This window comes from Paramormyrops kingsleyae, chromosome 14 (assembly GCF_048594095.1).
Source record: "Paramormyrops kingsleyae isolate MSU_618 chromosome 14, PKINGS_0.4, whole genome shotgun sequence".
Taxonomy (NCBI): domain Eukaryota; kingdom Metazoa; phylum Chordata; class Actinopteri; order Osteoglossiformes; family Mormyridae; genus Paramormyrops; species Paramormyrops kingsleyae.
In genome coordinates, this window is record NC_132810.1 from 1302380 (window position 1) to 1326361 (window position 23982).

The 23982-nt window shown below is 43.7% G+C and overlaps 1 protein-coding gene across 2 annotated transcripts in view; it reads right to left on the reverse strand.

Moving 5' to 3' along the window:
• Positions 1–23982, reverse strand: part of smyd3 (SET and MYND domain containing 3) — a 161013-nt gene that overhangs the window by 125679 nt on the left and 11352 nt on the right. For both annotated transcript variants that reach the window (XM_072699033.1, XM_072699032.1), the window contains exons 2-4: positions 5410–5473; positions 2643–2756; positions 2489–2546 (exon numbers count right to left, since the gene is read on the reverse strand). In XM_072699033.1, coding sequence (XP_072555134.1) covers positions 2489–2546; positions 2643–2756; positions 5410–5473 — 236 coding nt within the window. The remainder of the gene's footprint in view (positions 1–2488; positions 2547–2642; positions 2757–5409; positions 5474–23982) is intronic.

Below are 23982 nucleotides of genomic sequence, written 5' to 3' on the forward strand. Positions count from 1 at the left end.
TTGGAGACAACATAGTACAGCTGACTATAATGCTTTAGCAATCCAGTAATCAATAGATATTTTGTGTGTGTGTGTGTGGGTGGGGTGTGTGGTCATGTATACATTACATTATGGGAACCAAATATTAAGGATGTCAGGGTTGGGATTAGGGTGAAATGAATTGAGAGTCCCCACAAAAATATAGATACCTAATGTGTGTGTGTGTGTGTGTGTGTGTTTGTGAATGAGAGAGAGAGAGAGAGGGAGTGACAGATGCAGATGAGAGGCCGACTCCTTGAAAAGCTAACTGCTCTGTAATGATTGTGCTGGGCAGCTGGGTGCTGAGCTGAGGCCCAGGTGTACAGATTCATCACCACACACGGGTGCTGAGGCCCAGGTGAACCGATTCATCACCACACATGGGACTTTCTATTAAACTCTCTTGTTTCATTCATTACAGACTCCCGGGAAAAGCTTTGCAGTCGCTTGACTCTCAGACGCCCCCCCTTTCAATATGGCCCCAGCTTCCCAGCTCTCATCCTCCGTCCACCTTCTGTGCTACGTCATTGCCCAGAAAAACCCGTTACGCCTGACAGAGGTGAACTGTACACAGCATGCACAAATAAAGCCACCATAATCCGAGCAGCTTCAACAGGTCCTCAAATCCGCCCTATTCTGCTCTGTGAAACACGCGGTCGAGTGCTGTTACTGGCACACCACATTACACGGGGACAGATAAGGAGTTATTTTAATGCTTTTTATGGGAGAGCACTGGGAACTTTTGAAAATGGGTGTGTTAAGATGCAAAGGAAATGCTGTAAATTTCCAGAGAAAGAACTGCCTCTGCTAGCAGCATTCTTTGCCATAACACACAAAATCTTCCATTAAAATGTAAAAAAACTTGGCTGCATTTCAAACATTATATTTTGCATGCACGAAGGAAAAACAATGTGGCACACTGACTACAACAATCACATAATAACAATATCGATAAACGAATTATTGTCAAATGTGCTGTAATTCGTATTTCCATGCCCTGAAAGGAGAGCTGATCTGCATACTCCCTGGGGGGGTGCAGCCCCCCCGCATAACCAAGTGCCATGCAAACCCAAGTTGGTGTTACCTTGACCCCCACTGCCTTCAGCGAATCGATGCATGGTGGTGAAATAAACATGAAATACACCACACACCAGTCGCATGACCCTGAGGCGTGCCATGCATAACCAACAGCTTAGCAAACAGGATACAGTACAAAGAAACAACCCAATATACATACACATCTCTGCAGTGCTGGGTTAGGTAGTTGGAGATACGATGCAAATATCACATTGCAGACATTCATGTTGTCAAGCATGTTGTCAACTAGGCCTAAGTGCACCTAGGGTGACAGGAAAATTGGAGCAAAAGCTACACAACAGCTACACATAACTTAACAAAGCAAGAACCCATTAAGACTATGCAAGGGTCAGTAACAATCGGGTTAGTAGAGGAATTCATGGAACAGATGGGTCTTAAGGAATTTCTTGAAGGTAGGGAAGGAGTCTGATAATCGGATATGACTCGGCAGCTCATTCCACCAACATGGGAACCACACAAGAGAAGCATCTGGAGTGACACCTCTCATGTGGTGGAGGGAACTAAAAGCGACATTGGTTTGCTGACTGAAAGGGTCGAGATGGAACATAGGTCTAGAGGAGCCAATTTAATGGATATAGGAGCCTGTCCATTAATGGACCTTTAAGCCAGCACCAAGGACATAAATAGCCCAAGCCACTTTAGAATGATCTGTCTGACAGCTATGAGTCAAACCAGTGCAGAGTGGTCCCAGTAATGCCGAGATGAGAATGGGTGGCCACGAGGAGCTGGTGATTAACCATGTCAAAAGCTGAAGAGTGGCCTAGTAGAATCAGGACAGAAGACTGGGATGTGGCTTTTACGGCTCTGTGTCCACAACAGCAAGGAGGCCAGTTTCAGTCAAGTGTCCAGGACTAAAACCAAACCGCAGAGGGCCCAAAAGGTTGTTAGCAAGAAGGTCAGAGATTTGGCTTGAGGACAGCATGTTCAAGAGATTTGGAGAGTAATGAGAGGAGGGAGACGGACTGATAGCTCTCAGTCCGAGAAGGGTTGAGTTAGGGTGTTATAAGCAGCAGAGTTACCTCAGCCTGCTTAAATGCGGCAGGGAATGTGTCAGTCAGAACGAGTAAGTTAATCAAGTGGGTGTGTGCAGGGGTAAGTGTCGGAGAAATGGCCTGGAGGACATGGGAGGGGATAGGAAACAGAATCCCATCTCTGTGTGAGCTTCGACTGACTTCTCTGGCTTCCTCCCACAGTCCAAATGCATGTAGTTAGGCTAACTGGGGTGAAAATTGCCCGGCAAATGTGGTCACGTGTATGCGCACTGCCTCTGGGGGGCGCACCTGCTAATCAGGATAGGCGCACCCTCCCCCACAACCCCGCCAAAGACAAACAGCCAAAATTCGGCTGATTCATAAATGGGCGACAAACTCACGCGACTCCAGCTCTGTTAAAGAATACAGCTCCTCCCCCAGGCAGGACGAGGGCTTCAGCTGCAGGAAGAAGAGCAAGAGCCACTGATTCGCTACTCGCAAGCAAATTACAATCTGTAGGCAGCCTCTGTTTTTCTAATTAGATTTTTTCTTTACCAATTTGAAGACGATCCGTGCCACAAGGCGAACCGAGTCTGTGACGATTTTCTTGTGGGGAAGCAGGTTCTGGAGGCATTTACACTCCCTCCTATGGTCTGGCCAGGCTCCTTTCTGGATGGGAAGGACGAAAGTTCAATGCTGTTTTATACGGCTAGGCTGCACAGTGATATAAAAGTCATCCATCTACCATAAGTGCACATCCACACACAAACACACAGGTTTGTAATCTTTGTGGGGACTCTCCATTCATTTCTATAGGGAAAACAACCTATAGAAACCCCTACCCAGCCCTAACCTTAACCATAAGCAACCAAACAAAATACGAGACTTTTGGCATTTTTAGTTTTTTGATTGCAGTCATACATTTCTATAAAATTGAACACAATACACACACAAAGCAAATTAAAGACACCAGTTACAACAGTCTGTGGTCACAGGCAGGTCAGCGGACTGGGAGGTCAGCAGGTCCCTGCTGCATTATGCCACAACTGGTTCTACGAGCCCAGAGTCATTAAGACCCGGATGAGAGGGGGCGCACCTGCTTGAAAGCACATGACACGGAACAGGAGGCACGGAACAGGAGGCACGGAACAGGAGGCACGGAACAGGAGGCACACATACGCGCAAGCTCACGCTCGCCAGCCAGCCGTCGCCGGTCCGTTACGCTCGACGGACCACCGCCCCCATCCTGCCATTCAACAGCGAGGACCTGAATCCCACCCACCCCTATACCGCACCTCGGTGTCAGGGCTGTCAGTGGGGAAGACGAGGTGGGGGGGGGGGGGGGGCAAGGGGGCGGTTATGGCTCATTAACGTAACTTTAACGGAGAGGCGGCATGATTCTGCAGCTGTGCAGGGGTTGGGATGCAGCGGCAAAGACATTTACACATTTATACATCTATTTATACACATTTATACATTCCAGCTACCTAATGGAGGGAGGAGCAGGGGAGCAAGGGTGGATGTGGTTAAGCGTGGGAGGAGGGGAGAGGGGGACAGAGGGAGAGAGAGAGGGGGGGAGGGGGCAGAAAGAGACAGATGGGGACAGAGAGAGAGACAGGGAGGGACAGAGAGAGAGACAGAGAGGGACAGAGGGAGAGAGAGAGAGGGGGGAGGGGCAGAAAGAGACAGATGGGGACAGAGAGAGAGACAGAGGGGGACAGAGAGAGAGACAGAGAGGGACAGAGAGAGAGACAGAGAGAGACAGAGGGAGGGACAGAGAGAGAGACAGAGAGGAACAGAGGGAGAGAGAGAGAGAGGGGAGGGGCAGAAAGAGACAGATGGGGACAGAGAAAGAGACAGATGGGGACAGAGAGACAGACAGAGAGGAACAGAGGGAGAGAGAGAGGGGGGAGGGGGACAGAAAGAGAGACAAAGAGGGACAAAGTGAAATAGAATGGGACAAAAAGAGAGTGGGATACAGAGAAAGGGGGGAGAGGGGCAGAGAGAAAGAAAGAAGGAAGGAAAGAGGAGGACAGAAAGAGAGGAACAGAGAGAGAGGGAGAGAGAAAGATAGAGAGACAGAGCTCATTCATTCATATTCAGAGAACACACTGACTGAGTGAATCGTAATTAGCATGAAAAGGTTTGTTCTGCAGCTGAAAACCTTCACACCAAGAGCAGCAACTGCTTCAGTCACTGGACTCGTCTCCCAATAATGTTTTCAGACAGAGTGCATTTCCACAGTCACAAAAGCATCCCAATTACAGAACGATTCCAATCACAAACACCAGGGCTACTGAACCGCTGACACCAAAGGAAACACTTGTATCGCATATAGACAGCTTCATGTGACGCAAATTGAAACACAATACATAATTATTACTGTATAATTAAGCAGCGCCGTCATCTTTGATGCTGTAATTTGAACTCACGCTTCCGTGATTTCATTAAGGAAAGCTCTATTATCTAGGTCCAACTTTTAAGTAGTGACCTACGATTATGTTACCATTGGAAGTACAGACCAATGTTAGGTCCAAAAGAGTAACTTTCTCAGTTTTTTACTAATTGGTGTTCTTCTTAAACAGTAATAAAAAAAAAAATATATAAATTGAAAAAAATTCTTGGTAATAAGTACATGTGAATCCGACAATAAGCCAAAGAATGGCTGGATGGATGGATGGATAAAATGTAAATTATCTTACTTTTGCTTACTCCATCCTCAGATGTTCCATGATCACTGATTTAAAGGTATAATTGCTAATTAGGGGAGTAAAAATATGGGCCTGGCAACTGCTCTATTGAAAGCAAATGGTGACCAGTGCTTCAGACAGCCTAAGTCCCCAGAACCAATTCAGGACACGGATTTACCATTTTTAAATGATAAATCCTTTATTTGCAATTTGCGCCATTACAAGTATAAGTACCTACAGTATGAGGACCCTACAGTACAATTACCCTACATAGGGTTTGGCTGGAGGAAAAAGGGGTACATTCAACATGGGTGTTATAAGAAGAGCAGGCTGCAGTTAATTAGTGTTGAGCTTTAAGTGTGCGACCAGTAATGTCTCCGTCTCAGAAGCTTTCACTGGGCTCCCAGGTGTTTTGGGGAAAAGGTGCATTTCTAAGGGACTCCCAGACATTCTGGAATATCTCAGTCGCCTGCTGGCTCATTGATGCAGGAAAAAAACAGACCTGCAGTATCAGACCATCTCTGGAACTCCAGTTTGTGTGTGTGTGTGTGTGTGTCCACATGTGAATTATAATCACAGGAGTGTGTTCTGGAGCCTCATTCAGTACCGACAGCGTGGAAGGCAGCCGTTACCTGGCAACTTGCATTGCAGTAGTAGGCAGTCTTGCACTGAGAGCACCGCAATAGAGTCTTTCTCCTGCGTGGTAGAACAGAAGAAAGGTAAGCGCTTACAAATGTAAACTGCAAAACGCAGGCAAAGGACATCTTTGGCTGTGTGCGTGTTCCATGACTAAATGGCATCCTAATCACGGTGCCACCCTGCCTCATGTCCTGTGTTTCTGGGAATACCCATGGACCTGGGATGGGCATTGACCCTACATGGGATAATCAGTTAAGGAAATTGGATGGATAGATGAGTTAATACTTAGGAAGAGTTTGTACTGAAGAAGAAAGAAAGAAAATAAAAGCAACTACAACATTCAGCAACTTCAGAATACCCTGGTATTTCCCTGGTGTTGACTTAATGATCATCTGCATCGGGTTACATATGAATATAAAATACATCACACAGCCGCAGCATTACAGACGAAGGTGACATATGTAAAATATTTTAACAGCTAATCCGTGCTCACCGTACCTTCCAATTAATAACAGAGCTGCCTGAAAGGTACTTTTGGCTGCAATATGCTTCACATTAGGCTGCAGGTATGGACTTCTTATTCTTATTCTTCGGCTTGGAAACTCGCACGGGAAAGTGGAGCCTAAGTGGGCATTTATAACTGGCTTAAGTTAAAGACTCGTCTTCCTAAGACTAAAGAAAATGGGACAGTCCCCATGGAACTCTGATGAAAAATAAATGTGCATAAGTCAATATAAGTGAGGACAGAAATATACAGAATGACTGAAGTGATGCTCATTTATCTCAGATAAATGACTGACATGGAATTATGTCCAAAATGACACTGTAATCCAGTTATGTAGCCATTGATGAATCACTGCGTAACAGTCGGCTACTCAAATGTATCAGTTATCTTCAACATAGATGTAACCATTTGTCTAAAACTTAATGGCAAAAATATGTCGTTATAGAAGAATATTACACTGCATATTTGCCAAGGTACAGTATGCATCTGAAAGACGTTCAGGTAAAGAGTCCATTCCCATGTGGGAGTAGGAAGGAACTAATCAGAGTGTGCAAATCGACTGGCTCTCAAAATCGCCTCCACCACACAAGTAAACATGGTGTGGGGAGCAGGAGGGGGGCTGATCCATGGTCTGTGTACAAGACCTTGAAAACTTTCTGCACTGACTCAATCTTGCCATTCCCTCCTCCAGTGGTGCAGAGATGTTTCCAGGAGAATTTTTGTGGGAAATAGGGAATGAACAGGCAGAAGCATTTTACTTAAAACAGTCATATAAATGCATTATACATACGCTCATAATGCATTATGATGCATTCATAAAGTATTATAAACAGGGCTATAAATGTTTATAAAAAGGCATAACGAATTATTGCCATATTTATTATGCATTACAAATGCTCTCATCTATAATGCACTATCAATACCTTCATAACACATTATAATGGTCAGTATGATGCATTATGAAGGTATTTATAGTGCATTACAGATGAGAACATTAAAAAAAGCATAATAAACATGGGATGTTTATAATACTTTTTAATAATGTATCATGAATCCATTACAATGCATTATGAAGGTATCTTTACTGTATTTACAGGACTGCTTTACGTAAACTGTTACCCAGGTTTCTCATAACAGGCCTTATCTGATGAGGTACATGTCTGCCGGGGGTGACCTTCCATCAGGCTCACTCAGAGCCAACCGCAAGTGTAAATATTACACACACCTGCGTCAACATACACAAGCAAGAAAACAAACCTAAATGCACCCCACACAGAACTACTCTTGCTTTTTGGTGTGAGGGTCATTTTTTCTGCCCTCACAAATGGCAAAATATTTAAGTATACGATTGTATATTTTTAGGTGATGATAAGGCGCTCGATTTGCATAGAATTCAGAGCGAGCGCCAGTGTACTCTAGCCTGGCTCACTACCAATCTGCTGGCAGACATGGCTCGAGATGGAGAACATAAAAAAAATAAATAAATCAAGATGGAAAAAAAAAAATCTGTAATAGCTATCTTCACACTCCATTGTGCCGGCTCAAGTGGTTTGTTGTTTAATCGACTGAATGGATGTCGCATTGTACCACGGCCAACTGATTCATGCAATAAAGGGAGCATGTGATCGCTTACCCTGTCCGAATACTTACCTATCTGACGGAATTGCTCATTTACATATTCACTTCATGCCTTTTACAAACTCTTCAGCAATTACTCAAAGGATGCCCCGCGTGCATACAAATTCATTTGCGGTATAACTAAGAACGGTAATGGAATGGATTTCAATGAAACACACTGACATTGTAAGAGGTTTAAAGGCCTACGCAATTAATCCGTGGATCTCAATTCCCTGTCTCAGTATTTAGATGGAATATATAAGACAAGTAGTAGAGAAGATGAATGAATGAATGTTCAAGTAGAGAATGCAAACGGTACTGTCAATTCAAAGGACATTGTGAAATACCTTATACATGAATCACTGCTGGAAAGTTTCATTTGAGATCTTATCTGTAGTATTAATAGATGTATTTAATATACTCATCAGTGAATGGCAGATAGTATAGCATGTATCTCAGGTCAAAAAGACCACAATACATTTTATAATGGATGGCTGCATTTAACAGTGCTCTAGGTCCAGTTATGCAAGCCTTTGACTACTTATTTTTCATGTCTGTTTTGATTCTGAGACTTTCCCATTTGTGGTCAAAGCTTTTCCCTGCTCTACCCCTTCAAAAAAAACAAAAAACAGGGAAAAGTGATTCACGGATGATCAGTATGAGCAAAAACAAAAATCCCAAAAAAATAAAGAACATATCATTAAAAATGGCCAAAGTGGCTCTGAAGCCAGAGCGGAAAAGGGTTTTTTCAAAGCCTTCAAAATGGCCCCCTTTCAAATAAAATGTTTTGCCTCAAATAAAAAGAAATGTATATTAAAAAAACAACGACTTTGTTGAAAGTGTTCTGAAAATGGCTGTTATTACAGTTGCCACTGGAGGTGTAACAAAACGACAGATGTAGTTATTCACGTGGTGCTCAAAAAGGAACCACTGGAATAAAATGCTGCTGGTCCACTAAGCCTCTCTGATGTCAGGTATCATGAGAAGACGCACAGCTGCGGCAGCACTGCATTTTTTCCCACAGAACTTTAAAATATACCATTTAAATTGATTTTTCAGCCATTTCGTATTACCTGTGATCCTGCAAAGGGCTGTGAACAACTTAATGGACGTCATAAGACTGTCTTTCCGCTCGACTGCTGATTATTTTTCTACAATCAGTGCATTGCTTAGGACACACATTTAGGCTGGCATTTCATTGAAGATTAATGCAGGTTAAGCTTCATAATGCTGTGCATCCTTCTGATTACAGCACCTAATTCCTTATCATTAAAGGCACCTGTTGCCAAGAGGCCTTTTCTCTGCAAATCATACAAGTACAATGAGCTGAAAATGTCTATACTCTACCCATCTTATCCAGTATGGGGTTGTGATGACCCCCGGGGGCCTACTGCAGCCAGCATGGGATGGCATGGGATGGGATGGGATGGGACGGGATGGGACGGGATGGGACGGCATGGGATGGGACTGGACGGGACGGGATGGGACGGCATGGGATGGGACTGGACGGGACGGGATGGGACGGCATGGGATGTAACAACGACTTTGTTGAAAGTGTTCTGAAAATGGCTGTTATTACAGTTGCCACTGGAGGTGTAACAAAACGACAGATGTAGTTATTCACGTGGTGCTCAAAAAGGAACCACTGGAATAAAATGCTGCTGGTCCACTAAGCCTCTCTGATGTCAGGTATCATGAGAAGACGCACAGCTGCGGCAGCACTGCATTTTTTCCCACAGAACTTTAAAATATACCATTTAAATTGATTTTTCAGCCATTTCGTATTACCTGTGATCCTGCAAAGGGCTGTGAACAACTTAATGGACGTCATAAGACTGTCTTTCCGCTCGACTGCTGATTATTTTTCTACAATCAGTGCATTGCTTAGGACACACATTTAGGCTGGCATTTCATTGAAGATTAATGCAGGTTAAGCTTCATAATGCTGTGCATCCTTCTGATTACAGCACCTAATTCCTTATCATTAAAGGCACCTGTTGCCAAGAGGCCTTTTCTCTGCAAATCATACAAGTACAATGAGCTGAAAATGTCTATACTCTACCCATCTTATCCAGTATGGGGTTGTGATGACCCCCGGGGGCCTACTGCAGCCAGCATGGGATGGCATGGGATGGGATGGGATGGGACGGGATGGGACGGGATGGGACGGCATGGGATGGGACTGGACGGGACGGGATGGGACGGCATGGGATGGGACTGGACGGGACGGGATGGGACGGCATGGGATGGGACGGGACGGGACGGGATGGGATGGCATGGGATGGGATGGCATGGGATACCCGTCCACCGCGAGGCATGCACTCACACACTATAGGAAATTTACAGACACGGACTCCCCTAAGCATGTTTCTGGACTGGAGGATTAAGCTGGATACTGGGACTAAATATTATTCTGAAATTTTAATGCATTTTCATCATATAATGTGCACAGGCATATACTGTGTTCACATCATTTTTAATAGAGTGGAAACTGCTTGTAGTGATCATGGTTATAGTGAACAACCACTTATATGGATCAAAAATCTAGGGACAGAATTAATCTTGTGCAAGTACTGTTGAAGTAATTTCCTTATTAGTAATCAAGTAGTCCGCTTACAGTGTTCATTTTGGGTCTTTTTATACATAACATATGGAAAAAATTAAAACTACGGTAATTTTTTTTTTTTTACTTTCCCATCTGTAACCCATCTGCTTCTGGCTGGCTAGTCGAGGCTAATGCTGTGTGCACAGAAAACATGACGGGGAAAAAGAATGACGGGGAAAAAGAAAGGCATTTTCCCTCAATGACAAATATAGACTCAAACTTTATGATAAACGAGCCAACAAGGTGCCGTAGCAAAACTACAATAAGCTACATTTCATGTACAGTACTGTACTGTATTATAGCGTATTTGAATTATACACAATTCAGTAATTTGTGCAATATTGTAATTCGAAAGACATTTGAAACAGCTGTACTGTATTTTGAAAGAGTCAATAAAATTCAGTAAATAGTATATAAATATAAATTACATAGTATTCTGCCTGAGACATAAAGAAGAAAAATAATGGTTGTAATGACCATCCACTTATAGGGATCGATTTCACAGACAGACGTGATCACTATAAGCGGTTTCCACTGTATTTCTAAAGATTGCAATTTCAAAATGGGGAATGAAGACTCCCCCACCCCACCTCCACCACTCACCACCCGCAAGAAGAAAACTGGGAAAAAAAACTGAAATCAAACAACTTAAATCCAGACATAATGCATTCTTTCAGAGAAACAGAAAGAAAGATAAATACCCATTTCCTAACCACAGAGGCGGTGACTTCATTAAAACCCCCATCATCTGGCGTACAATGCTGTTAAGTCCTTAATGACTTTGTGGTAAGTGCCAAATATTCCTCTCCAATACATCATTAGTTCAGAATCACGTCCCTTCTAGAAGCAGTTCAAATTAGTATAATTGATTTTGTGAGTGCACATAAGCCCACTTCCTTAGTTTCTACGCTAACAGAGCGACCAAGGACGAAAAATAAACAAGTTTACAAAAACCAAAAGAGAACAATTACATTGGTAATAACAAAAGCACACAAACCAGAGGAAGGACGGAGAAATCCCTCCAGGGCAGGACAGCCACACTAATGGGTCACTGGTTTTTACAGTCATTCTTTAGCGATTTCAATGTGCACATGCTTCACAAGAATAGCAAACAGTTAGTGCTATTGGCATAGATCAGCATTTAGACTAACTTCAAGAATATAACATCTCATAGGTGATTTGATTCTTCTAAACTCCTATAACTTAAAATTAGCTCTACTGTTAACAAACATGATGACTATTGCTGGAAGTTCCAAACACCTATTTCTGTACACAGTAGTCAGAGAGAGCACTGTTACGCTCTTACAGACTCCCACCCTCCCCCAAGACCCAGACCAAATCAAAATCCATTCAAACCACCTCGCAAAGAACCTCAGCCGTCAGACCAGCAATTCCAAAAAAGTACATTAAGTTCAAATCAATGCAGCCTTCATCCATTTATCTTCCATAAGCTGTTATCCAGGTCCATGGTGTGCTTAAGCCTGCCCCAAGGAGCACAGAGAACACCCTGGATGGGATGTCAGTCTATCAAAAGGGTACACACTGTGCCCAATTGAGGGACACCAAATTACCGTGCTGCGTGTGTTTGCAATGCAGGAGAATATCAAAATACTGGATACATATAGAGAGAATACTGCACTGCATCCCTGGACCAATGGATATGGGGATATTGGGGCATTAAGTCCCATATACAGGTTTTTATATGTATTTTTTAAATCAAAAGTTTCCTGCTGGCAGGTGGGTTTCGTGCTGGGGGGGGGGGGGGGGTGGATTCCACAGAAGCATTGAAGACTGTCAACCTTCACAGCTCCTTCAGAGGGGAAGAAGGCAACTCCTGAGAGAAGGTCTCATCAGCTGTAAACAGTCAGGCTGAAGCACAGCTGTTTTGATTTGTCTGCCGATATGCGCACTGCTGCCGATATGCGCACTGCTGCCGGTATGCGAACTGCTGCCGGTATGCGCGCTGCTGATATGCACGCTGCTGCCGGTATGCGAACTGCTGCCGGTATGCGAACTGCTGCCGGTATGCGCACTGCTGCCGGTATGCGAACTGCTGCCGGTATGCGAACTGCTGCCGGTATGCGCACTGCTGCCGGTATGCGCGCTGCTGATATGCACGCTGCTGCCGGTATGCGAACTGCTGCCGGTATGCGCACTGCTGCCGATATGCGCACTGCTGCCGGTATGCGCACTGCTGCCGGTATGCGCACTGCTGCCGGTATGCGCGCTGCTGATATGCACGCTGCTGCCGGTATGCGAACTGCTGCCGGTATGCGCACTGCTGCCGGTATGCGAACTGCTGCCGGTATGCGCACTGCTGCCGATATGCGCACTGCTGCCGGTATGCGCGCTGCTGCCGATATGCGCGCTGCTGCCGGTATGCGCACTGCTGCCGGTATGCGCACTGCTGCCGGTATGCGCACTGCTGATATGCGCACTGCTGATATGCACGCTGCTGCCGGTATGCGCACTGCTGATATGCACACTGCTGCCGATATGCGCACTGCTGCCGGTATGCGCACTGCTGCCGGTATGCGCACTGCTGATATGCACACTGCTGCCGGTATGCGCACTGCTGATATGCACGCTGCTGCCGGTATGCGCACTGCTGATATGCACACTGCTGCCGATATGCGCACTGCTGCCGGTATGCGCACTGCTGCCAGTATGCGCACTGCTGATATGCACGCTGCTGCCGGTATGCGCACTGCTGATATGCACACTGCTGCCGGTATGCGCACTGCTGCCGATATGCGCACTGCTGCCGGTATGCGCGCTGCTGATATGCACGCTGCTGCCGGTATGCGAACTGCTGCCGGTATGCGCACTGCTGCCGGTATGCGAACTGCTGCCGGTATGCGCACTGCTGCCGATATGCGCACTGCTGCCGGTATGCGCGCTGCTGATATGCACGCTGCTGCCGGTATGCGCACTGCTGCCGGTATGCGCGCTGCTGATATGCACGCTGCTGCCGGTATGCGCACTGCTGCCGGTATGCGCACTGCTGCCGGTATGCGCGCTGCTGATATGCACGCTGCTGCCGGTATGCGCACTGCTGATATGCACACTGCTGCCGATATGCGCACTGCTGCCGGTATGCGCACTGCTGCCGGTATGCGCACTGCTGCCGGTATGCGCACTGCTGCCGGTATGCGCACTGCTGCCGGTATGCGCACTGCTGCCGGTATGCGCACTGCTGATATGCACACTGCTGCCGGTATGCGCACTGCTGATATGCACGCTGCTGCCGGTATGCGCACTGCTGATATGCACACTGCTGCCGATATGCGCACTGCTGCCGGTATGCGCACTGCTGCCGGTATGCGCACTGCTGATATGCACACTGCTGCCGGTATGCGCACTGCTGATATGCACGCTGCTGCCGGTATGCGCACTGCTGATATGCACACTGCTGCCGATATGCGCACTGCTGCCGGTATGCGCACTGCTGCCGGTATGCGCACTGCTGATATGCACACTGCTGCCGGTATGCGCACTGCTGATATGCACGCTGCTGCCGGTATGCGCACTGCTGATATGCACACTGCTGCCGATATGCGCACTGCTGCCGGTATGCGCACTGCTGCCGGTATGCGCACTGCTGATATGCACACTGCTGCCGGTATGCGCACTGCTGATATGCACGCTGCTGCCGGTATGCGCACTGCTGATATGCACACTGCTGCTGATATGCGCACTGCTGCCGGTATGCGCACTGCTGCCGGTATGCGCACTGCTGATATGCACGCTGCTGCCGATATGCGCACTGCTGCCGGTATGCGCACTGCTGATATGCACGCTGCTGCCGGTATGCGCACTGCTGATATGCGCGCTGCTGCCGATATGCGCACTGCTGCCGGTATGCGCACTGCTGCCGGTATGCGCACTGCTGCCGGTATGCGCACTGCTGCCGGTATGCGCACTGCTGATATGCACGCTGCTGCCGATATGCGCACTGCTGCCGGTATGCGCACTGCTGATATGCACGCTGCTGCCGATATGCGCACTGCTGCCGGTATGCGCACTGCGGCCGGTATGCGCACTGCTGCCGGTATGCGCACTGCTGATATGCGCGCTGCTGCCGGTATGCGCACTGCTGCCGGTATGCGCACTGCTGATATGCGCGCTGCTGCCGATATGCGCACTGCTGCCGGTATGCGCACTGCTGATATGCGCGCTGCTGCCGGTATGCGCACTGCTGAGCTGCTTGCCAGGGGATGAAGCTGAGATATCAATAACGTTAAGCTACGTGATCGAAGCAGAATCTGAAACTGCCTCAACCGTACCACCATTATTGTTTGTTCAGATATTTTATTCAGCCACAAAATAAACGATTACAGCTATTGCAGTCACAATATTAGATCCCCTTAAAGGAGTAATTGCAGCAGTTTAAATTGTAAAGGAGCGACTAGTTTGAAGAGCATTTTTAAAATGATCACAAATTATCACCCAGTAGGGAGCTGGGAGGGAGCAAAAATGTGGACCAGCTGTGGGTTGCCGAGGACCAGATTGGGAAATACTGAGCTCGACAAACACCATACACTCCAAGGGGGTAACTACGGCTGGAACATTGGGGGGGGGTCGAGGTCTCCACCCATTATGGGGGAAATATGATTATTGGGGGGGGTTGTATTAGCTGGTTTTAATTTATTGAGGGGGCTACAACCTCCCCCATCCCCCCGTAATTTACGCCCATGATACACACTAAATATACCAAGTGTAGAATTAATGGGTTGAATCCAATTAACGGGGCGTTAAGAGTGTCATTCAAGAACCTGTGACACTGAACTGAGACGATCACTTCAAAAGAAGGAAGCTCATGTGTTACTTGTGAATTTCCTAAAAAATAGATTCATATCTCGTGGAACAATGGCATTCTCACACACAGGTGAACTGTTTCAGAATCAAAGGCAAGGCAAGTTTATACAGCATAATATTAAACACCAAGGTCATTCAATGTCCTTCACAGAAATATAAGACGCATTCAGGAATACGGGTAAAAAAGCATAGCAAAGAAAACTACACAGAAGTGCAGGACATAATAAAATAAGCAGTATAGCAAAGATTAAAAAAATAATAATAATAAATGCGAGAATAGTAAATACTGCCAAAGTAAGATGGCGGCACTGAATCTACAATTTCACTGGAAAGCGCTGAATGTGCTGGTGACAGAAGGATGTACCTTTAAGAGGCATTTTCCCCACTTTTACTTATAAAAAGAAAGAAACACTGTCCTGCCCACAACTTTGACCCTTGTATTTTACCCTGCTTGACTATATCTGTCTAGCAGTGTATTGGGAGTCTGGAAATCAGTTTCAACAATGCATGCATTGTATGGATGTACTATTACAAACTTGCACATTAAAACATACCGGTAAGTGTTCATAAGAACAGCAAAACGGTCATTAACAAGGAAGACTGGCATCAGACAATCAATAGCTTCCATTACAGCAGAGCTTGCTGCAGCAGTTGTTATGGGAACGAACTCACAGCCCTCTTTCTCCGCCATTCGGGGAATTTGACTTAATCCCCCTTCCCTAATTAGTGGAATCCCGAATCTAAAAAGTAACCTGCAGATACAAATTCTGTAAGCTTTGCAAAGTTGGTTAGCAAGAAAATAATCTGGAACATAACTGTCTTCCCATTGGTGTGATTCAATTTAAACCTCAATTATACCAGAGGGACACTTTTAATCTGACTAAATAAGTTTAAGTTAGCAATAACCAGTCTTTAGTAGGCACAAAATAACTACTTTATACATTATTGCATCATTTCGGTAAACCTACAAACACCGTCAAACATGATATGCAAATAATATCATCATGACATCCTCCCAAGCTGTTTGTGGATTTAATCAATTCAAAGGCAGGGAAAATTACTGTGAAAGTGTTGTTTTAATGCCAAAACTTTAAAATAACTAAACTAAACTTTTAAAAAAACTAAAATTCAGTGTATTTAAGCACATTCTTTTAATTCAAGAATTGTCCTAATAATAATAAAAAGACTTACAACCATAAATCTGTGCGCATCAACTAGGGGCTAATAATGTAGGATATAAATAACAATAAAAAATGCTGCAGACAATTACAGACATAAGCAGACCACAAGGAGACCACAAGGAGAAGGCATTCGGCTCTGCCAGCTCTTGGAAGTGGTTCATGTCATTAAGGGCACCATCTTCAAGACAGAGGATTATTTATCTCGCCAATTAGATGGGATGAATGGGGTTTCGCATAAAGGTGAAATAATCTCAGATTCTTATATAGTGTACATCAACCCTATGTTATCTAATTAGAGTGGACAAATTTGCACCATTACGGAAAATGACCGTTTCTGAAAGTGAAATTCCTGTCTAATGAGGTAGCCGGCTTACAACCTGAAAGAATGTGCAGGACTTAACAGCACAGCGCCAGCAGAGATAAACAAATAAATGGTTAACTTGGCGAACTATCCTTTCAAAAATGAGAGGGAGTGAGTCCATATATCTGTAAACAGTGCTGTTGATTGTGACCAAGTAATAAACATGAAAACACCATTTACTCCAAAGGACTTCAACACAAGATCAAAGAGAACTCAGCAAAGTTGGAGTGCTGATCCAAACCGTCTCTTGCCGAGCGTTACATGCAGTTCTGCATGACAGAATGTGTGATAGGTTCTCCAAGCTATAATTAAAAGGGACCCTGGCCCCTCCCATCCATCCACTCCCCAGCAACAACAGTCGCTTAATAGTCCATGAATAGCACAGTTCCATCACTGACACCCCCGAAGTACTATACCACAGATTATTCAGATACTCGTATATACCGGTTATGGGACACTATACCTTTTTTGTAAATACAGTTGGTGTTTTGGCATATCAAGAGTCTGCCTGGTGAATTTACATCAGAGAAATAGCATTGCAAGATACACAAATGATTTTGAATATTTTGCTTTTTTTAATGCATTTCCAATTCTGCTTGAAATTCTCAGAATACTTCTTTATGCTATCCATGCAATAAAGGCAAGCAGCTTAGGAGGACACTAAGAGAGTAACGGCGGTTTACCAACTGAAGTATTCCCCGATGCACTGGACAGACTATCCAGAGAATAGCAACGAATGACAGAAATGGGCAGAAATGCACAAGACAAGACAAATCCCACTGAACGGCCATGAGTCTGCTATTCAAAATCCAAGAGGATCCCGAATTATTACCCACAGTATTCAGACATCATCTTAGCTAAAAGTCTACAACAGATCAAAGGAAAAAGAAAAAATGTGGATTAGGGGTTTTATTATACTCAGTCACCGAATGACTGACTCACTCACATAATACTATGCTGCACCATTCCATTTATTTCTAGGACCTCAATACAAAGGCAATACTCTGAACAAAAAGTGGGGGCATGTCGTTTGCATAGTGGAACGAATACTCGGACATGCTCGGAAATGTTGACAGACCTTTAAAGGTGCACGCATTCTCCATTTAATGACACCAGGGTGAGTCGAGGGAGGGAATCGAAAGAAACTGTGTAATGGCAAATACAATTTGACAAAAAAAAAAAAAGACACATCCATACCATAAAAGGCAAGACAAAATCACATCATTTATGTAATATTTCCAGACAGCCTGAATTCCTTTATGATTACTATCCAAGGAGAAAGCAAAATGAATCCAACTCAGCTCTGCTCAGTCTTCTGGCTGTGGCCCACGTGACATTTAAAGTGCTATAGAATCATTAATTGACCAACCACTCGATTTGTTACCATGACAACAAAGACAAGTGTATTACACAACTGGAACCATATAACCTATACCAGGGAGTCGTTTACTCTGGATTTCATGTCCTTCAAAGTGTTTAAACATGCCCAAAACTAAAATGGCAGAATGGGACGAGGTAGATGGAATAAAACCTACACACTACAACCTAGAAGTCAGAAGACACCTGGATGCAGGAGATGGAGAAGCTTTTCCCATGAGTCACAAACCCCGGTTTGCGCAATGAACCTTGGGAAATGCTGGACTGCGAAGGATCCACCCCATAGGCGACTCCGCAGAAGAAGGGTGCATTTCTAGGCCGCATTTGAAGGAGCCTTTGAAACGGGACAGCCTTGTCGATGGGACAGCCTTGTCGATGGGACAGCCTTGTCGATGGGACAGCCTTGTCGATTGGACAGCCTTGTCGAAGGGACAGCCTTGTCGATGGGACAGCCTTGTCGATTGGACAGCCTTGTCGAATGGACAGCCTTGTCGATGGGACAGCCTTGTCGATGGGACAGCCTTGTCGATTGGACAGCCTTGTCGATTGGACAGCCTTGTCACGCCGCTGTGACGCATTTGGTCTTCCGATGCAACCTTAGAAGGATGCAGCCCCTGAATTTAGGCACAGCCTTTATTTGAGGGCAGAGGTAAAGACGGGTTTTCAAAAAAAGCCGTGGGGTGGAACCAAAACCAAGATAGATGGGAAAACAGTGGCCTGTACTACAAAGCCGGGTTACTGGCTTATCAGGCTAACTTGTGGGATTTAAGGTAGTCTGGGCAAAATGTAAGTGAACGAATATGAAGTCCATTTAAGCTGCGGTACCTTAAATCCGACAAGTTACCCCAATAAGCCAGTAACCCCGCTTCTGAGTACAGGCCACTGGTCACAGTAGGGGCATTATTCAGTTAGGGTTACTGGAAATGAGAGAAAAATCAAACAACTGTATATAGTGACTGGTAATAAAGAATGACTATCTGACAAAACACATAAAAACAGGTATCCTTGCTTTCCCCTTCCTGTACACTTAACTACAGATTCCTGTGTACATTAAAGATCGTACCGGCCAGGGGTCACAAGTTCAAGCGGGCACTTGATGCACTACAGGCTCAAATTAGCCATGGTCCATGGATTAAAGTGGGCAATAAAGCAAACCGGTCCTGACAAGACATAAAGGGGAGGTGGTGGACAGCTACTAATCCTGGAAATGAGAAAGGAGCTCATGCAGGACACCCCAGGAAAGTCATTACCAATACAGGCAGTGCCACTGACACGGAGGACGCCTCGTGCTGCTGAAATTAATTAACCTAGAAGTACTGGAGAAGTTTAAAGCAATTCCTGTAGCTCCGACTCCGATATAGAGTCTTCGTGACAGCACACGTGCATGGAAATTTTGCATTGCTTTAGGCGCTTTATATTGCAATGAGGACTGGAACGTGTGGAAGGAATTATTAATGTCTGATCTGAGGTGAAGTGTCAACATCTATAAGCTTAATGGCGCTGATGTCAATAAAATTTGCAAAGTGCAGAAATAGAAAGTAACTAATATAATTGTGGGGTATCATTGATGAATGATGAGACCAGAGCAACCTCAGGAAAATTCAAGGTCCCAGTGTTAGTGTTTCTGTGGATGCTAACGGGGCTCTGCTGCTGCGAATGTCCTTCTGGGACCTTTCTGACGACGGCTGACCCAAGTAAGCCGTCCACCAAAGTGAATTACTCTAATAGCGAGTCCATGCGAAGCTCAGCCACAGGGAGGTCGTCAATGCGTGTCTGAGGCCGAGCGTGATGGGCAAACATCAGCCCGTAAGTGGCAGGACCATCACTTAGGCTGTCGGCACGGAGAACGTCCGCCTCAATCCTGCCATCCATCACGCATCGGTGCATCTTCGCTCATCTCAGTACCATAAAAGGGGCACAACCTCATAATCAATATGGCAGGAGGAGACAGACCAACTCATGGGGCGCAAGATCAGCAACGATATGGTGATATTCTCAGAATAAAAAACATAAGCGTAAATCCGTGACAATGGTAATACTGTATAAACATACAATAGAACACAAATTTATTTTATTTTTTTAAACAATGGGACTAAGCCAATATTGTAAGGAATTATAGCTAAAATAATAAATAGAGATCAGGCCGAGCGGTCTTAGTAGTCCCTGGAGAAGTCATTTACTGTCAAACATCATTCTGATGCTCTGTATCATTACTTTATTTCCTTATTAAAATGAGATTTTCAAACTCAAGAACTCAATATCAGTCAGCACATTTTAAGAAGTGAAGGTACATTCAGCTTAAAGAACCATATCCTCACACTACCATCATATATTGTAGTTATTGTATACATACATCACTCTATAGTCATTGCTGGCAGAGACTGAGTCTTGGTGGAGACTCTCCATTCATTAATATGAGCATAATCCTAGTCCCAGCTATGACAACCTTAACCTAACCTTAAAAATAAATAAAATAAGATTTTAGGCATTTCTATGTTTTTTTTACTGCATTCACTGATTTTTATGAAATTGGGGTTATCCTTGTGGTGAATGAAAAAAACGTCCCCACAAAGTAAAAAGTTACAGGTTTTTATCACATTCTGAGGAAATCTGGTCCCCACAATCTGATAATTACAAAAGCACATTCGCGGGAGAGCACACACACACACACACAAACACACACACACACTTATAGAAATCTTATCAAATAAACCTGATTCTAGGGTAATTCCAAAATAATCTCATGAGAGGAAAAATCTATCTGGTCTGAGAAATAATTATGTGTTCAAAGCATGTGCACTGCATTTCATATTTCAGTGAGTGCTCTGCTTCGTTCAGCATCATCTAAACCAGGTATTTTGTATGTTACATAATGGGAAAGCACTCTGTACTTCAATACATTGTTATTAAGTCATTTTTAATTCTTGGCAGGGGAGCTAAATCATTCGATTCGCAACTAGAGGCAGAGACTCCTTTCACTTCAGAATGGTATTGTGGAAAAGAACAGGGCAAAGCAAGCTCACATAGCACAACGATTAGGTCAAAAATGTACTAAGTAGGTGGCATTAAACGTGGAGCAATAAATTCTCCTGAAAATCTCAAATGGGGAAAAAGGCATTAAGCTACAGTTCTAGTTTAATTAAAATCATACCAGCACTAATCAAAATAAATTTTATATATATATATATATATATATATATATATATATATATATATAATTCAACAGGAAAAGTCCAGAGAAAACTAAAACAACTCAGTGATACACTGTAGTTATTACTACACTAAAGGGACACTTAGAGCAAAAAAAAAAAAAAAAAGAAAAAACAATAAAATGTTTATCAGGTGCAAAAGTGCCTGTTTTTCACGTTTTATAGTTGATACGTGAAACTCAAAACCACTTTACCGTTAAGGCAGAAAGCAAAAATATGCCATTTCAAATGAATCAATAAGTTGGATTATAGTGAAAACAATCGTCTTTCTTCAGAGACTAATGGAAAAACCGCTTGGTGCGATAAATATAATAATCCTCTATCTAAAAAGGAATAAAGATGAGCACTTAGAGAACTGAGGTCTCCAGAGCCACTACAGATCTTCAATAAAAAAAATTATAGGATCCATTCACCGGCCCATTTTGAAAGAATGGTTTTGTTAGATTTTTTCCTATCCAGTGACATGTCTGATATGCTCTCAAACAACAGCTGTATATAAACAGTGTCCCACCCCTCAAGCAAGTGTCACAAGATGCACATCACCTTGCGTTCCATCTCCGCAGCAGCCAGCCAGCACCCTTGAGGGTCTCATCCACTCTGACCTACAAAATGGCTAAACAACCTCGACAGTGTGACCCTGGGAGAAATGTCACATTGGCACAACCCCCACGCAGACATGCCCAGTCTCCTGTGGGTGAGGGGAACAATATGAATTAAGGGAAATAGGACTTGTGATCAGAGAGCACATATTTACATTGTGTCCTAATGTATGATCACCCTGAAATGTTACGAAGGGATGTTTAAGTGGACAGCAAGCAAGTCAGAGGGCAGAGACGTGAGAGAAGTCAGGTATTTTATGCCCAAGGTTCCCCAAAGCAGGGGGCAGACCCAGACCGACAACTGGGCCTATCCTTTCAAATTAATGAAAATAAATATGGTTTATAATATACTGTATATATATTTAATCTTCATTAAATACATTGAACGTGAATTGTCTTTAGGATTATTAGAATTATGTAGCAATAATAATAATAATGACAACAACAACAATAATAATAATATTCAGAACTTCCTCTCTTATATTTGTTGACTGCCTTTACGTTAACTCACACCTATAATTCTGTGAGTTTCGTACCTCAGCTGTAGCGGCATTGCTGTTGCGGTCACTATACTGTAAACATCGAAGTCTGTTTAAGAGAATGTGCGGCAGTGAGCTTTGCTCAGGTCACCCACAGGCCGCTTACTGAATCCGCCCCAAAGACTCTGTTTCTGCTGCTGGCCTCAGAGCGAACGAAGCCAACACACCATCTCTGAAGTCAGCTACATCACAGCTAAATCAGGTGCAAAAACAACACAAACATCATCTTTATAACCGCAGAACCTGTTATGTAACCTCTCTGGAGTACCTTCTCCCTGAGGCCAGATTTTTTTTTTTTTTTTTTTTATGAGATCAAAAAGTTTGAGACCACACCTGATATTGCTCAACATTGGACGGAACATCAGAAACAAGGACCTAATTTCCATGATGATTTATTGTGGGTGTAGCTGGTACAACAAGCACCAGTGGATGATGTATGTGGATCTAAAACTCAACATCAGCAAATGGAACTGGAACAACAAATTACATCATTGCACCTTTAACAGAGACGTGGTCTTATTCTACCATTTATTTTCAAGGCTACATTTCTCCATGCATAACTACTCACTCGAACAGGTATCTGGGATTCAAAGTACAGAGGCTAAATGGCATGGTGCCCCTCTAGACACTAATGGAAATCTATACTGACCACTTCAAAAGAATCAAAGAAGCACATAATGAACAGGCAAAGACTTAATATAACACTGAACTATTGCCAGACTGAAATCCAGTGAGGCACTCACCAACCCTAACTGCATGACAAAAAAAAGTCTTAAATGCACCCAATAAACTACGAAAAGTTTCTGCATTAATTATTATTTTCTATTAGGAAAAAATTGTCATGTTAACACAGTTCACAATTCCATATAAACTTAAAAGCTTCGGTAAAAAGTTCGCTAACATTCACAATTCCAAGGAATCTACAGAAACTTTGGCCTTCAACCTTATTCCTATTGTACAGAAACCCTCTCATTATTATGTTCATTCCAGAATGCATATCCTCACAATTTCTTAGTTGTGCTTGACTTGGCTAGCAGTTGTGTAACGAACCCAAGAGAACATTTTTGCTCTTATAAAGCACCAAGAAATCGAAGTCCATAAATTAGTACGGAAAAATCTTCTCTTTTAATCTGAATATCCCACGCAGCACTGCTCAGAGACAACATTACTTGTAATATTCAAAAGGAAACAGGGAAAATAAGAGTAGCCTTCCACAGTACTTTCACAAAAATAAAAAAATTGATGTACAGCAACATTCCCTCACCCAAATCCAAACACGTCTCATTTTATGCATGAATGTTATTTAATTATCATGTAATAGGTTAATTTAATAAAAGAAGCAAAATTAATGTGCAATTCGAAAAATTCAAAGAAAGAAATTTCACATGACAAAAAATATTTAAAAAATGCAAAAGTACACGTCTAATTTCTGTAAATTAAAATCATTAAAAAAAAATCCCTTTTAGCAGAGCATTGCCTTGCTATTTTGTTGATACAAATGAAGTGAAACTTGAATGAACACCAAATGTCACACTGATGAAACTGCATAAAATATTAAACTCAATACTCCCCATTAAGAAAGTACAAGAGGTCCAGTGCATTGCTCTTTTTCTGGCTTGGAAAAAAATCCTTTGGCCCTCTAATTTAGTGGCAGCTTAAAAAGAGAAGAAAAAAAAACACCCAAAAAATAATGTCATGCATGCGCTTTGAAAGAGGTCCATGACACTGAATTTGCAAATGGGCTTCCACAGTGCA